Source organism: Talaromyces stipitatus, genomic scaffold (genome assembly GCF_000003125.1).
Source record: "Talaromyces stipitatus ATCC 10500 scf_1105507295549 genomic scaffold, whole genome shotgun sequence".
NCBI classification, from domain to species: Eukaryota; Fungi; Ascomycota; class Eurotiomycetes; order Eurotiales; family Trichocomaceae; genus Talaromyces; species Talaromyces stipitatus.
Genome location: NW_002990117.1, coordinates 2,612,091 through 2,623,247, shown reverse-complemented (window position 1 = coordinate 2,623,247; position 11,157 = coordinate 2,612,091). Strand labels below are relative to the sequence as shown.

Genomic DNA, 11,157 nt, shown 5'->3' with positions numbered 1-11,157 from the left:
AATTCAGTGTTTCAGCTTGATTTAGCCATTTTCTTTTCTTCTTGCTCATCCCTGATTAAATGCATCAAAAAGCTTTGGATCCCACGTCGAGTTTTGGAAAAGATCCGTCATGTTAAGATCGAAGTTTGTCGTAAAAAAGGATGATTCGTCGGGTGATTGTATTCCTTCGATGTTGAAATAGTCATTTATCATGGGCACTGCGAGTGTAACGTCTTCGAAGGAACTGATGTTATTGCTGTCTGTTGGCGGCTGGTATAGTTGAGCAGATTCCGAAGAGACGTGGAGCGTATTGGATATATTATTAGATGATATTTCGGTGGATTGTTGTGCCACGGCTGTCGTGGCATTTCGTGTTTCCTGAGCTTGATAATTGGCATTGTCATATGACTGAGATGCTGTATGATCGTCTTCATGATCAGCAGAGGTTTTCTTCCGCCTTTTACTGCGCCGCTTGGGCTGAGTAGATTGAGAATTTGGCTGATGAAGGCGTTTCGAGCTGGAAGATTCGCGATCTCTGCCCTGCCGCTGTATATTCTTGAGTAATATTGACAATGCCGTGTGGCAGTGTTTTGCGATCTCCCACTGTCGAGACATGGCCTGCAAAATGTCGAGGCAGTCGCTGATTTCCCTGTTGTATTTTGTTAGCAGGCAGTGCGATAGTAGGTTGAGACTTCATTAAACTTACTGACAACCATTGAAGATAGAATACTGCCCCAATTGGCATGCAAATGCAATTACCAACCCTGCCATATAAGCTGCAGATAAGAGACCGGGCCAGAAGAAATCCTGCTCCTTTGAGAGCTGCGTCTTGAGTGACGACAGGATACTTTTCGCAGCTTCGAGACACATCTGAAGACCAGAGGAAAAACCCGATGATGAAGGCTCACGCGATAGATATGGGCGATTAATGCAGAGGATAAGATGTTTGTAGAGGACGAAAAAAAGAGGACCTATTTTTGGGGAGAAATCTTCAGTCGAAACCGTTGAATTCCTTCCAGCAACATGCTCTAAATTGCTTGCAAGGCCGTTCCACCATCTAAAGACATCGGATACGAGCCATGAAACAGCGTCTCGGGGAACCTTGCGGGCATGAATGGACTTGTGAAACAATTCTAGGGCCCTGCCAGTGAGTCTTCCATAAAAGACAAAGGCTGCCAACGTAATTTCTCGCCTCGGTGATATTCCATTATATGAGTTCTCAATAGACCACTGATCCACTAAGCTGTGCTGAAGTGTACTGCTGCCTGCTATTTCAGAAGGTCCCTCCGCTGCCCTACCTGGAGACATCGATGGAAGCGGAAGAGGATTTCCTGGTTTATGACAGTCGACGACTGCAGGAAGGCATACGTCGATATCAGAGTCTTGTATACCAAGAGGTAGGCCCAGCGCCTGGCTTAGATACCTATCAATAGCATAGAAAGACCAGAATATACGTTTTCGCAAAAAACGATCATATACATCGAATTCTTCATAGCGATAGGGACAGCGATGATACCCTGCGTGAAGAATTGCTCGTAGAATAGTCCCACCGAGTAGAGATGCGCTGCGAAGAGACATGCTAGCGATGAGATATAACTGTATAGCTAGAATAGCTTGAAAGGACAATATGTCATGGCGATTAAGAAGCACGTTGGCCAGCTGGACTGCATCAGCGGCAGATATAATCTTTGACTTGTGTGCAAGTTGCAGATCTGGTCGGAGGATACTCGCTATATTGAAAACACCCTGAAATATTGCCGTCCAACAAGCTCTGTGATGCTTTGATACTTCTCCTTCACCGCTGGTGCGGGTCTCCGAATAGAATGCTTCCATTGTCATTAAAAATGAAGGGCCGTGCAGGACAGGGAAAATAGGGTGCCATCTTTCAAAATATATCATCATCAGTTGGCTTGCAACCTCTAGTCCTGGTGCCTCTCCGAGATACCGCGCAATTTGAGGGTCATAAGTCCACTTCGCCCGGAGTTCTAGAAGTCTGCTTGGATCTCTACCATCATCGTTACCCACGCTGCTCGGCTTTGGTGACCCAACTAATGTATCTTCCGGTGTGGGAAATCCTGGTGCCGCCCCTGTTTCCAAAGGTCTCAGACTTTTCGTAAATGCCTGGCGCACGGTATTGACAAAGAAGACACCACTTGAGCTTCCTACGAATTCGCTTTCGTCGTTGGAGTGGACTCTGAGAAAGCCGAGCTCAGATGTTCCGAAAGGAGGGTCTGCTGCTTGCATTCTGAGATTGAATGGAGGCTCAACTCAGAAATAATATGATTGTTATGCCCAATGTCAAATCATCAGCAACGTGTGAAATCATTTCACTCGTTCACTTCGGGATTCGCATGGGTATGTTCATCATGCAGTTGGGTGATCTCTGAATATCTAAGCACAGAATCAGTCTTTGATTCGAGTTGTCCTGGCTATTCACTTGTATGGAATTAACACCCCATACAAACGGCAGACGTGATATAAAAATTAGTGAAGATGTTGGAGCGGAGATTGGAGAAGCTAGTGCCGATGTTGATGCCTGAGGCCTCAAATTCCGGATTTGAAGGCGGCATCTCCGCCTTCTTGCCATTATCGTTCATCACCCATCAATTTATGCACTACAAGCAGCTATAATGAAACCAGAAAAGAATAAGGTATCCCGAATAACAATTGCGTGCAATCCGTGTCGGTCTCGAAAACAAAAGGTACGTATCATACATATATGTATGCGATACGTGTCAAGGCCCATCTCCTCGCTAACGTCGCTTCAAATAGTGTAGTGGAATAAGGTCTGCTTAAGACTTCCGATAGAAAAGCAGTATTCTTGAACTAACACTATGCAGACCGGAATGTGAACAATGTTCGAGCTACAACCGTACCTGCGAATGGCCTGAGCAGCTTAAACGGTATGTTTTCTGTATTCAGTGAAGCTAAAATTCATGAGGCTAACACGTCAACAGCGGACCACCCAAGGGTTATGTTGAAGCCTTAGAGCAGCGTCTTCATGAAACAGAAGACGTGCTGCTCAAAGTACTCTCTCAGCTGAATGAAGCTCAACTTACATCAATCTTATCTGCGCCGAATGCATTCCCAGTCGATGATGTACCTCAAGATAATGGAACGCCTAACCGTTTCCCTATGCTACATGCACGCAACCGAGGGGTAGAGCACTGGAAGTCGTTTCCATTACGAGATGCCGAGAGTATACGGAAATGGCAGCAAGACTTCCATCGTATCAGATCTACTTCCAGCTCTAGTCTGCCGAATGAAAACCACTGGCGTTCCTCACGACCGTCGAGGCGCCGATCGTCAAGAAAGAACGCTAGAGTGGACTCCGGTAGTGCGGAAAATTTACCAAACGCCCAATCACCAATCGATGAACTGCCGTCTGAGGCTAATGGGAAATTTCAAGATTCGAATCTATACTCTCGTCGTACTGTCAATGGCGGTACTAGCGGAAATAGGCCGCTGAGACCTAAAATGAACTTTCATATCCCCGCTCCTACGAATCAACATGAAAGCAACTCATCGCATCTGAGCTCATGGAACGCTGCACCATCAAAGGAATTTCAAGAGCAGTTTATGTGGTGACCATACTCTAAACCGGACGGCCATACCAGCGGTAGGATTATTTCTATCGACTGATTATATACAGGAATTTATGCAATCACCAGTAAATCAGGAAAGGGACCCGTACATTCCGGCTGGGATTTTATACAGCATGATTCGTGTCAATTCGTTTATGCGACAACCCCTTTCGCTCTAAGACTCTGAATCCTGTCTCGCTTCAAGCCCACTACATATTCCAGGACTTCATCTGTATGCTCACCGAGTAAAGGCGGAGGGGAACGAATACTTGGGTTAGCATTCGAATACTTGACAGGCGGACTGAGAACTTTGATGGGACCGCATGACGGGTGGTCGATTTCTTGCACCATACCCCGAGCTTTTGCTATTCACAAGTTTAGTATGAGTTCACATTACGACCCCTGAGGCTTTCCGAATGGGCTCGGGAAAGAGACGTACTATGCTCATGATTCAAAGTTCCCATAACATCGTTCACAGCAGCGTATGGAAGACCAGAACCCTTAAGAATATCCAACCATTCTTGGGTTGTGCGTTTCGTTGTCTCAACCTCAATGAGATCTTCGAGTTCTTTTCGATTGCGTACACGCTCGTTATTGGTGACGTACTTAGGGTCCTTGCTCCATTCGGGCTTGCCGAGCTTCTCGCAAAGGATGCCAAATAGGCGATCATTGGCTCCTCCAAGAAAGATATCTCCATCTGCTGTTTTGAAGCCTTGGTACGGAACGACAGATGCTATAACGAACAAGGTTCCTGGTTAGAGAGGCGTCCAGTCTGGAAAATGATAAGGAGAATGGAAACCTACGGTGGGCAGTACCCCATCGACCACTATCTCGCTTTCCACTTATCAGTACAGACTCTGCCATATTAGCGAGAGTTGCTGTCTGAACATCACTCAAGCACACATCAAGATGTTGGCCTTCGCCCGTATTTGCACGGGCCAACAAAGCTGCCATAATGGAGTTGCATGCATACAAGCCTGTCGTTAAATCGGTCACTGCTACTCCGACCTTGACGGGCGGCCCATCTCGTGAACCAGTCAAATGCATCAACCCGAACTCCGCTTCGACCATGACGTCAAATCCGGGGCGATTGCTGTATGGGCCTGTCTGACCATAGCCTGTGATGCTAGCATATATCATCCGAGGGTTTATCTTCCGTATGGAGTCATAGTCCATGTTGTATTTCTTGAGCGAACTGGGCAGGTAGTTTTCAACGAGCACATCGCAGTTTTTCGCCAGCTCGTGGAGGATTTCCACACCCTCTGGATGGGCAAACGATAAGCCCAGTGATTTCTTATTCCGATTCACCTAGTGTATCTGAATGAGTTTGCGAGAAATCCAATTTTCGTGAAATGAGAACTATCTTACGGAGAGATAATATGCGCTCTCGCCCGGGCCTTCTCTACCGTCTTTGTACTCTGCAAACGGCGGACCCCAAGCTCGTGTATCATCACCTCGTCCTGGGTGCTCGACTTTGATAATATCCGCCCTTTATGAAGATACAAGAATCAGCTATGCTCTTTCGTCTCGCATTGGGGAGTCAATTGGTACCCTAAATCGCCAAGAATCTGCGTACAGTATGGCTGTGCCGACAGACCACACAATTCGTATAAACAAGTGGTTTTGAGCAAGTTTTCGAAATGGAAGACTCACACCAGCTAGAACTCGGCTCATGTCCAACACTCGTACTCCGGCCAGAGGGAGCTTGCTTTTACCGGTTGAGGTTGCATTGCTGGCACCGTAGGAGGTCGATATGCATCTAGTAAACACCGGTTTGCTGTATGTAACTGGCTTATTCGTGTTGTATTTGAATACAATATGTCGTGTTGGTGCAGTTGTATATGACCTTAGTACTGGAAACAACAGCTGCCTCGGTAACTGTCTGTTTAGTAACTCCCGGCGCAGTGCTAGATTGATGCCGGACATGTTGTATCGTTATACTAGTAATAATATCATAGCAGTATGATTGAGAATTTAGTATGTAATAATCAAGTGGTTGCCTCAAAAAATAACACTTATTGAACAATTGAAGAAATAGATTCTGGGGCCCCACAAGTTGAAGCTCAAGCTTGACGAGGCCCCACATATGTGATCTGTTGACATCTCCAACTTCACGCTCTTCATACCTCTCCACATATATTCGACATCGCTCCTTCATGATATGAAAGTGCTATAGTCTGGTCGCCGTATCACGAGCAACACCATCACCTTCACTCCGCTCACTTAATCCGGACATCTCCCACCCACGGCCCCGATATCTTGCAGGCCACACCCCAGACTTCCCCGGAGCCAAAATCCCATTCGGATCAAGAGTATCCTTGATCCGCTCGTTAAACTTCATCAATGCATGGTCATTGAAATTATATGTCTTCGCAATCTGATCCATCAACACCAAATGCGTCCGGTACTCTCCATACCCCTTGGAAGCTGCCTCATCGATCATTGCGCGCATACAGGCTAAAGCCATTTTGCGTGAATCAGGATCATCGCGATTGAAAACACATTCGACGATGAGATGCATTTCTCGTAGTCCGACGCAAAACGCGGGGAATATGTCATGCCCGAATTCTGCTGCTCGGCTCCGTGCCATTCTCCAGAGTTCAGTCGCGTCGGGTCCGCGTACAGGTGATACAGGGCTGAAGGCAATGTGGCCTCCATTGGGGTACCAGTTCACCCATTGCAGCTCTTCAAGATCGGGGATACCGGTTGCAATGCGATCACGAGACCAGAAGTAGTCTGTCTTTGGTAGAGTCGCGGGATCGATGCGACGTGCGCCGGGAATCTTCAAGAATTCCTTATGGATGATGTCCAGTTTATACTGCCGGATTTCCTTCGGACCGTACGACATGCCGTAGTACAGCCATGTAAAGTCACCGTATTTGAGTTCTTTGCGAGCGATTTCTCGGACCTGCTCGTCGGTCATTTGGCCTTCGCCTTGAAAGTAGCTGCTCCGTGGCTTGCCGCTGTAGGCTATGGCTTGGACTACATGCCTGAGCTGGGCGACGTTTTCGAGGATATTTCCGATTCTAAGGGGGCGGATGATGTCGACCTATACTGTCGTCAGTATCTTGCCGTGACATTCCTGCCGGATCTGCTTACCAAAGGTGCGAGATCTTCCTCGTTGGGGAACGTATACAACTGATCCTATTAGCATAAATTAATGATATGAGGTGGACGAACCTACATAACTCTCATGACCTCCAGGGTTACGCATCAAGGTCATTCCAAGCTTGGTAACGATACCATAGTTGGATTGAGAGAAAAGGCCACTGAGAGCATAAATTAGAAGTCGTTATATCGATGAGGGTTGGAAAAAATACTCGGCCATTGGTCCATATCCGTATGGAAAGATCTGCCAACTAGAGCTATTCGCCATAGCTCCCATACCTGTACGGATGAGTTCACCGGTTGGAAGGACGACCTCAAGACCGGAATGACACGCCCAATCTATACTCATATATCAACGATGGTACTCCACATTCAATGGGCTGCATACGTACGATCTCCATAAACAGTGTATCCAATGCCACGATCCAAGGTATTTCCAAGTACAGAACCACCGCCCAAATCCGGACAATCAATCCAAAGATGTTTGTAACCGCGTCTTTGGATCTCTTCGTAAAGAGCATAAAAGGTTACACCAGGCTCTACAAGACAGGTATGATCAACGGGGTTGATGTCAAGAATTTTGTTCATTCGACGACCGAGATCAATGACCACTGATCCTCGAACACGAGGTGCGGCACCGCCGTATCCAACTGTATCCCATACATAAGCGCTGATTATGAAGACGGGCTTGCGTAGATTGAAAACTCACGATTTCTGCCAATTGAGATAGGAAAGATTGGAATCTTGTACTTATTCGCCCACAGCACTATCTTTTGTACTTCTTCCGTGCTGCCAGGATACACAACAGCAGATGCTACAAGCTCCTCCTCATCCAAGACGTGCATAGCATCATGAGTGTTTGGGTCTATTAACCTGTCAGCCATCAGATAAATTTTCGTCCGGAACTATAACACTTACGCTCCATATACCATCCATCCTTCAACGGCTGATCATTTATCTCCACATTCTCCTTCCCCAATTGGCCCGACAGTTCGTCAAGAGCTTTCAGGAACGTGGTTTTCTCGACACCAGCTGGTATAGCCGGCCCCCTTTTTCTCTCACTTTGTTCCTTTGTTGCAATGTCCAAGATTAAGGATTTGGCGTATTGGGCTTTTTCGTAGAGTCGGAAGGGGATACCGGAGTGTTTTTCTGAGAGAGTTGGTGTGGGAAGGACCGTGCTGGAGGACATGTTGATTCTTGAATAGAAATTATATCAGTACCTAAGTAAATCAATCGGATATTCAATGCTTATGGTCTGGACTTCGCACTATGTTCGTATAATCGAAGAGTAACTCTTCACAAAATCAAGTCAATTATAATTACGGAGTGCTTTGGCCTTTATATCTAACCAGCTTCTCACTAATGGTGTTTACACTATACTGCTGTAATTTTACGCATAAATTAGTACATTCTGTCAAATGTACAGTACTAATTGAACAACTACTGCGATCATCAACAAACGCATTAGGGCTGTTAACATGGTAATTTTCCGTAAAACGGAGTACGTGGGGTTACCCAGACCCCGCCCGCTGCTATCTTATCGGTAATTTTCAGTATTTTCAATACAATATTTATGGCATAATCAAGTCTCCGCGAAGAAAGGGAAAATCCGAGGGGAAACATCACGTTCTATAAACTATAGGTAATTGTACCTTAAGATCGGCCCTCTCTTTGTGACTGTCTACCTATTCGGCTTGATGTCCGAAGAACAACTCACTGGAACGGTCAAGGCCAGAGAGGAAACGCCGGGGCTGTTATGGATTGTTGGCACTTACTGTATCGATACATCTATAAAGCGGAAGTACACCCTCTTTCACGAACATGGAAAATGAGCAGAAGAGAAAAGGTTCTGAAGACGTCTTACTCACACGTCGGAGCTTATAGCTTACTGATGACTGAATCTGCAAACTTCTAGCGCTGTTTAGAATCAAAAATCCGGCAACAAGATTTTTGATTAGTTTACTGAGGAGAGAGCTTCAAAGCAGAAAAGCCAACTGATAGTCACCACTCCATCAACTCGAGCTTGATCTGTGAGAACCGGAAAATATACAGAGCCCATGTTGTTATATGAGCTTAAACACAACGAGCCATAAGAGAACTTTTAGGAATCAGATCAATTTTATCATTTTATAGATCCCATATTACGTAGTCATACTTTCTGTGGAGATAGACTGCTGTTGAATGTGGAGATAATTGTTATGGGGCCAGCCACTATAGACAGTAGTTAAGTGACTTCGACATGACATTATGTATATTTGGCAAGCCAATTCAATCTTTCTTCTACAAGGTTCTTCCATCAAAGGGATGTCCAAGATATTTTCAGGAAAAACTGAGCAGTAACAGCGGATATAAACAGTGCCGGCGCACCAGCCGAAACGATCATCGGAACCCGCACCGGCTGGGCCCTTATCCGAAGCTCTCTGCAGCTTATTTCTTCCCCATCTTCCCCATCTTTTTCATTTCTTTCTTTCTTCCCTTCTTCTTTTCCTTGGTGACCATATAATTTTAATACTATGTTGGTAATGAAGGCCAGAATTGCAGGTCCTTCAATTGTCCGTCCGCTATGGCGGCGAGAATTCTCATCCTCGTCGTCCCGTCGCGCAATCAATAAAATCGTCCCCAGCGCTCAAGAAGCTATCAAGGACTTGAAAAGCTCGACCATGATTTTGGTCGGTGGATTTGGCTTCTCAGGTGTTCCTAGCAGCTTGATTAATGCTGTGCGTGATCGTCCGGAGCTTAAGGATTTTACAATCGTCTCCAATAATGCGGGTATGCCTGGTGTCGGTTTAGGTGAGTACTTCAATGCCGGAAATAGCTTACAGACACATGGTGAACTTATAGATTTTGTTGCAAATAGGTCAACTGTTGGAGACGCGCCAGATTAGTAAAATGATTGCCTCATTCATTGGTGAAAATAAGGTCTTCGAAAAAATGTATCTGGAAGGTGATCTAGCCCTCGAGCTTACTCCTCAGGGTACAATTGCCGAGAAATGCGCTGCAGGTGCCGCTGGTGTCCCTGCTTTCTACACTCCTGCTGCCTATGGTACTATTGGTATGATTTCTCTCTATTGCTCCTTTATTCAACACTCTGATTGACAAAAACAGTCCAGTCCGGTGAACTGCCTGTCCGTTACAACAAAGACGGCACCGTTACCGAAAAGTCGAAACCTAAGGAAACTCGCGAATTCAACGGAAAACAATACATCTTGGAAGAATCATATTTTGCCGACTATGCATTCGTCAGGGTAGCCAAAGCAGACAAACTCGGTAACTGTCAATTCCGCAAGGCTCAAAACAATTTCAACGAGGCCATGGCCAAAAATGCCAAGGTCACCATTGTTGAAGCTGATGAGATTGTTGAGGTTGGGCAACTTGCGCCTGAAGAGATTCATCTGCAGGGTATCTACGTCAGCAAGGTTATCAAGAGCACGGAAGAGAAGAAGATTGAGAAACTCACTTTCGCCAAGGATCCCAACGATCTGCTGCAAGCTGGTATGGGAGAAACTCCTGTGATTGGGAGAGTTTGTGCTAATAATGAGAATAGGTAATGGCGATGCCACTGCTAGACGTGAACGAATTGTCAAGCGTGCTGCCAAGGAATTCGAAGATGGCATGTACGTCAACCTGGGTATTGGTATGCCTCTTGTCGCTCCCGCATTCTTGCCCGAGGGAATTGAGGTTGTTCTCCAGTCTGAAAACGGTATCTTGGGACTTGGCGGATATCCTCGCCCCGGTGAAGAGGATCCTGATTTGATTAACCCGGGCAAAGAGACTGTTACTCTTGCTTCTGGTGCATCTGTCTTTGGTTCCCACGAAAGTTTCGGTATGATTCGTTCTGGTCGTATTGATCTTACCATGCTTGGAGCTTTGCAAGTCAGCCAGTATGGAGGCACGTTCACCTTTATTCTCTCCTACCTTGACTTTCGTACTTACTGACTTGTGTAGATCTTGCAAACTTTATGCTCCCCGGAAAGGTTAAAGGTATTGGAGGTGCCATGGATCTTGTTGCAAACCCCAGCCAAACCAAGGTCGTCGTTACCATGGAGCATGTCGATAAAAAGGGGAATCCCAAGATTCTAGAAGGTAAGACAACGTTTTGAGATCCGACGCATGATAACTAACTAACGTTCTATAGAATGCTCGTTCCCACTCACTGGGCCTCGCTGTGTCTGGAAGATCATCACTGATCTCGCTGTGTTCGATGTACACCCTACCGAGGGTCTCACGCTGAAGGAAGTTGCCGAGGGTGCTACCGTGGACGAGGTCAAGAGCAAGACAGCTGCTCCTTTCAAGGTTGCGGAGAATTTAAAGACCTTTTAGAATTTGAATATGTTTTTGTTTTGGACGCTATCTATGTATATATTCAAAAATTTGGGAATGATTAGATAGAGGAATATTTGTATGTACGGCACTTGAGTCCCGAGACCTTTTACTCGTCTCTTTTCTATAGTCACACCAGGTCAAAGCCAGTAAAAAGCAATGTAAA

General features: G+C 45.9%; 5 protein-coding genes across 5 annotated transcripts, besides 1 other annotated feature; 2 read left to right on the top strand and 3 right to left on the bottom strand.

Annotated features, from left to right (window-relative positions):
• Positions 1 to 15: 15 nt before the first annotated feature.
• On the bottom strand, positions 16 to 2,223 carry TSTA_018180 (fungal specific transcription factor, putative; the record flags this gene model as incomplete). Its single annotated transcript, XM_002483935.1, has 2 exons — positions 16 to 628; positions 686 to 2,223. The coding sequence occupies 2 exons, from the start codon at positions 2,221 to 2,223 to the stop codon at positions 46 to 48; spliced, it is 2,121 nt and encodes a 706-aa protein (XP_002483980.1). The 3' UTR covers positions 16 to 45.
• A 386-nt stretch (positions 2,224 to 2,609) lies between these two features.
• TSTA_018170 (C6 finger domain protein, putative) lies at positions 2,610 to 3,567 on the top strand (the record flags this gene model as incomplete). Its single annotated transcript, XM_002483934.1, has 3 exons — positions 2,610 to 2,681; positions 2,788 to 2,882; positions 2,937 to 3,567. 3 exons carry the CDS (start codon positions 2,610 to 2,612, stop codon positions 3,565 to 3,567), a joined length of 798 nt encoding a protein of 265 aa, XP_002483979.1.
• A 17-nt stretch (positions 3,568 to 3,584) lies between these two features.
• Positions 3,585 to 5,489, bottom strand: TSTA_018160 (alpha methylacyl-CoA racemase, putative; the record flags this gene model as incomplete). Its single annotated transcript, XM_002483933.1, has 6 exons — positions 3,585 to 3,928; positions 4,003 to 4,296; positions 4,367 to 4,871; positions 4,932 to 5,052; positions 5,115 to 5,146; positions 5,217 to 5,489. The coding sequence occupies 6 exons, from the start codon at positions 5,487 to 5,489 to the stop codon at positions 3,717 to 3,719; spliced, it is 1,437 nt and encodes a 478-aa protein (XP_002483978.1). The 3' UTR covers positions 3,585 to 3,716.
• A 216-nt stretch (positions 5,490 to 5,705) lies between these two features.
• TSTA_018150 (aryl-alcohol oxidase; vanillyl-alcohol oxidase) lies at positions 5,706 to 7,860 on the bottom strand (the record flags this gene model as incomplete). Its single annotated transcript, XM_002483932.1, has 7 exons — positions 5,706 to 6,612; positions 6,663 to 6,701; positions 6,748 to 6,832; positions 6,884 to 7,010; positions 7,064 to 7,321; positions 7,381 to 7,536; positions 7,590 to 7,860. 7 exons carry the CDS (start codon positions 7,858 to 7,860, stop codon positions 5,734 to 5,736), a joined length of 1,815 nt encoding a protein of 604 aa, XP_002483977.1. The 3' UTR covers positions 5,706 to 5,733.
• Positions 7,861 to 9,102: 1,242 nt separating this feature from the next.
• Positions 9,103 to 9,161: a sequence feature (GA-rich).
• Positions 9,162 to 11,057, top strand: TSTA_018140 (coenzyme A transferase, putative). The gene is made up of 6 exons (XM_002483931.1): positions 9,162 to 9,461; positions 9,529 to 9,723; positions 9,777 to 10,163; positions 10,216 to 10,560; positions 10,617 to 10,754; positions 10,807 to 11,057. Exons 1-6 carry the CDS (start codon positions 9,185 to 9,187, stop codon positions 10,989 to 10,991), a joined length of 1,527 nt encoding a protein of 508 aa, XP_002483976.1. The 5' UTR covers positions 9,162 to 9,184; the 3' UTR covers positions 10,992 to 11,057.
• The last annotated feature ends 100 nt before the right edge of the window (positions 11,058 to 11,157 follow it).